This window comes from Hippopotamus amphibius, chromosome 9 (assembly GCF_030028045.1).
Source record: "Hippopotamus amphibius kiboko isolate mHipAmp2 chromosome 9, mHipAmp2.hap2, whole genome shotgun sequence".
Taxonomy (NCBI): Eukaryota; Metazoa; Chordata; class Mammalia; order Artiodactyla; family Hippopotamidae; genus Hippopotamus; species Hippopotamus amphibius.
The window spans coordinates 84,313,890-84,316,260 of NC_080194.1; the positions used below are offsets into that span (position 1 = coordinate 84,313,890).

The 2,371-nt window shown below is 41.2% G+C and overlaps 1 protein-coding gene across 1 annotated transcript; it reads right to left on the reverse strand.

Moving 5' to 3' along the window:
* Positions 1-801: 801 nt before the first annotated feature.
* LOC130860922 (olfactory receptor 151-like) lies at positions 802-1,764 on the reverse strand. Its single transcript, XM_057749457.1, has one exon. The coding sequence runs from the start codon at positions 1,759-1,761 to the stop codon at positions 802-804; it is 960 nt and encodes a 319-aa protein (XP_057605440.1). The 5' UTR covers positions 1,762-1,764.
* Positions 1,765-2,371: the final 607 nt, after the last annotated feature.

Sequence of the window (2,371 nt, forward strand, 5' to 3'; positions counted from 1 at the left end):
GGAAGATAGTGGAAGAAAGGGAAGTTATTTTCAGGAAACATTTGAAATTGGAAGGTTATAATTATGTTCAGATCAATAGGATGCACAGAGAGACTGCTGGCCAAGAGAGGGGATGATGAGCTCTTGGTGTGATTCTCAGTGTTAATTGTTTACCAGCTATGTAATATAAGAAAGTTATTTAACCTCTCTATGCCAAAGTTTCCTCATAAAAGAAATGAGATAATTTTGTAAAACTCTTAAAAAAGTGCCTAACATCTGAAAACGTGAGATGTGGTGATGATGATGGTGATGGCAATAGCTGGGTGAGGAGACCATTTAAATAATCTTGGCAGGAATAATATAGTAACAGAACAATAAAATAGAGGGAAAAGGGATAAATCTGGCTGAGAAAGAGACTTTTTGCTATTTCTTGTGACTTTTGAATTCATCTCTATTTGTCGGTGTACTCTCAAGTGTAAACTTTTATTAGTATGGGTAATATCGCTTTATAGAAAAGGATAAATCAATGGACAGTTCCCTTAAACGCATTGCTGCAAGTTCTACATATATATTATAATCAATATACATGTTTACCATAGGGCAAAGGATAAATTATATAAACAAACAGCTGATCCCAAAAGGAAAATAAAACAAGAACTTCAAACAAGCAAGATTCATGGCATGAGAGACGTGAAAGGGAAAAAGAGAAGAAGAAAAAAATGAGTAAATATATTCAACATGTCATGCTGAGAAGTGGTTGTTCTCTCCTCACGTGTGTGTAAATTTTTAGAGGGCTTTACCCCTGTATTTCTCTCCCAATTGTCAACATGAGAAAGAATGGTGACATTTGCACCCAAAGAGTTTTCTCCTCAGAATTTTCCACATGGCAGCATTTACCTCTTTGTTTCTCAAGCTGTAGATGAGGGGGTTCAACATGGGAATCACTGTGGTGTAGAACAAGGAGACCACATTCTCCTGGGTCAGGGAACTGGCCGTGGAGGGTTTCAAGTACAAGAATGTGGTAGATCCATAAAATAATCCCACAGCTGCAAGATGGGAGCTGCAGGTGCTGAAGGCTTTGGACCTACCCTCTGTGGAGTGGATACGGAGGATGCTGGAGAAGATGAAGGCATACGAAATAAAGATTGTTAAGCTGGTGAATATGATGTTAAATCCAGCCAAAAAGAAAGTTGTTATCTCAATATGATAGGTGCTAGAGCAGGAGAGCTTCATGAGTGAGACTACGTCACAGAAGTAATAACTGATGAGGGTGTCACAATAGGAAAGTTTCAGCATGAGGGCAGTCTCTGTAGTTGAGCCAATGAGTCCCATGGCATAGACCCCAGCCACCAGCAGGGAGCAGACTCGATGAGACATGATGATGTTGTAAAGCAAAGGATTACAGATGGCCACATAGCGGTCATAGGCCATCACTGTCAGCATGTAACACTCAGCAACGACAAACACCAGGAAGAAGTAGAGCTGGGACATGCACTCTGCATAGGAGATGATGTTCTTCTCTGACACAAAGTTCACCAGCATCTTAGGGGTAATGACAGAGGAGTAGCAGAGATCCAGTAGTGACAGGTTGCTGAGGAAGTAGTACATGGGGGTGTGAAGCTGAGTGTTCAGACAAATCAGTGTTATCACACCCAGGTTCCCTATCACAGTGACCGAGTAGATCCCAAGGAAGAGGAGGAAGAGAGGGAGCTGAAGCTCTGGCCAATTTGTTAAACCTCCAAGAATGAACTCTGTCACTGTAGAGTGATTTTCTCCAGCCATTCTCCTCTGTTTGGAAGCCCTGCTGAAAATAAGAAAGAAGAGCCTATGAAAGGATGTATACAGTCAGTCCTTGGTATCAGTGGGAGTCACAGCACAGGATTCAATCAACTCAAGATGGAGGACACAGAGGGCTGACTGTCTTCGTTGTACTATGTCATTTTATATAAGGATGTTGAGCATTGGTGCAGCAGCCCCTGCAGATACTGAGGAAAAACTGTGAAAGAGCCTATTTGGCGAGGCTAAGTATCAGCCTCTGTCTCTGACCTTGAACTCACTTTTTCATAATTCTTTGTCTCTTTACTTCATTCAATATTTTCTAGGATTTAGATGATTTTGGCAGGGCTTGAAGAATATGAAGGTGGGGAAAAAAGACCCCTGCCTGGAGCTTTCACCACCCTCGTTTCTCAAGTACCCTGGAGGTAATGACAAGTGTGTTTTATTTATGGGTTTGGAGTTGAAATTTTCTCCAGAAAGTTCCTTGTCATCTATGCAATCTCAAAATATTACCCATAAAATGAAAACATGTGGTCACCTTATCTCAAATCCAGGTAGTGTAGGCTGGTAGTTAGAGCCTTTCCAATTACTGAGTGACAAATCAGTTTCCACACTG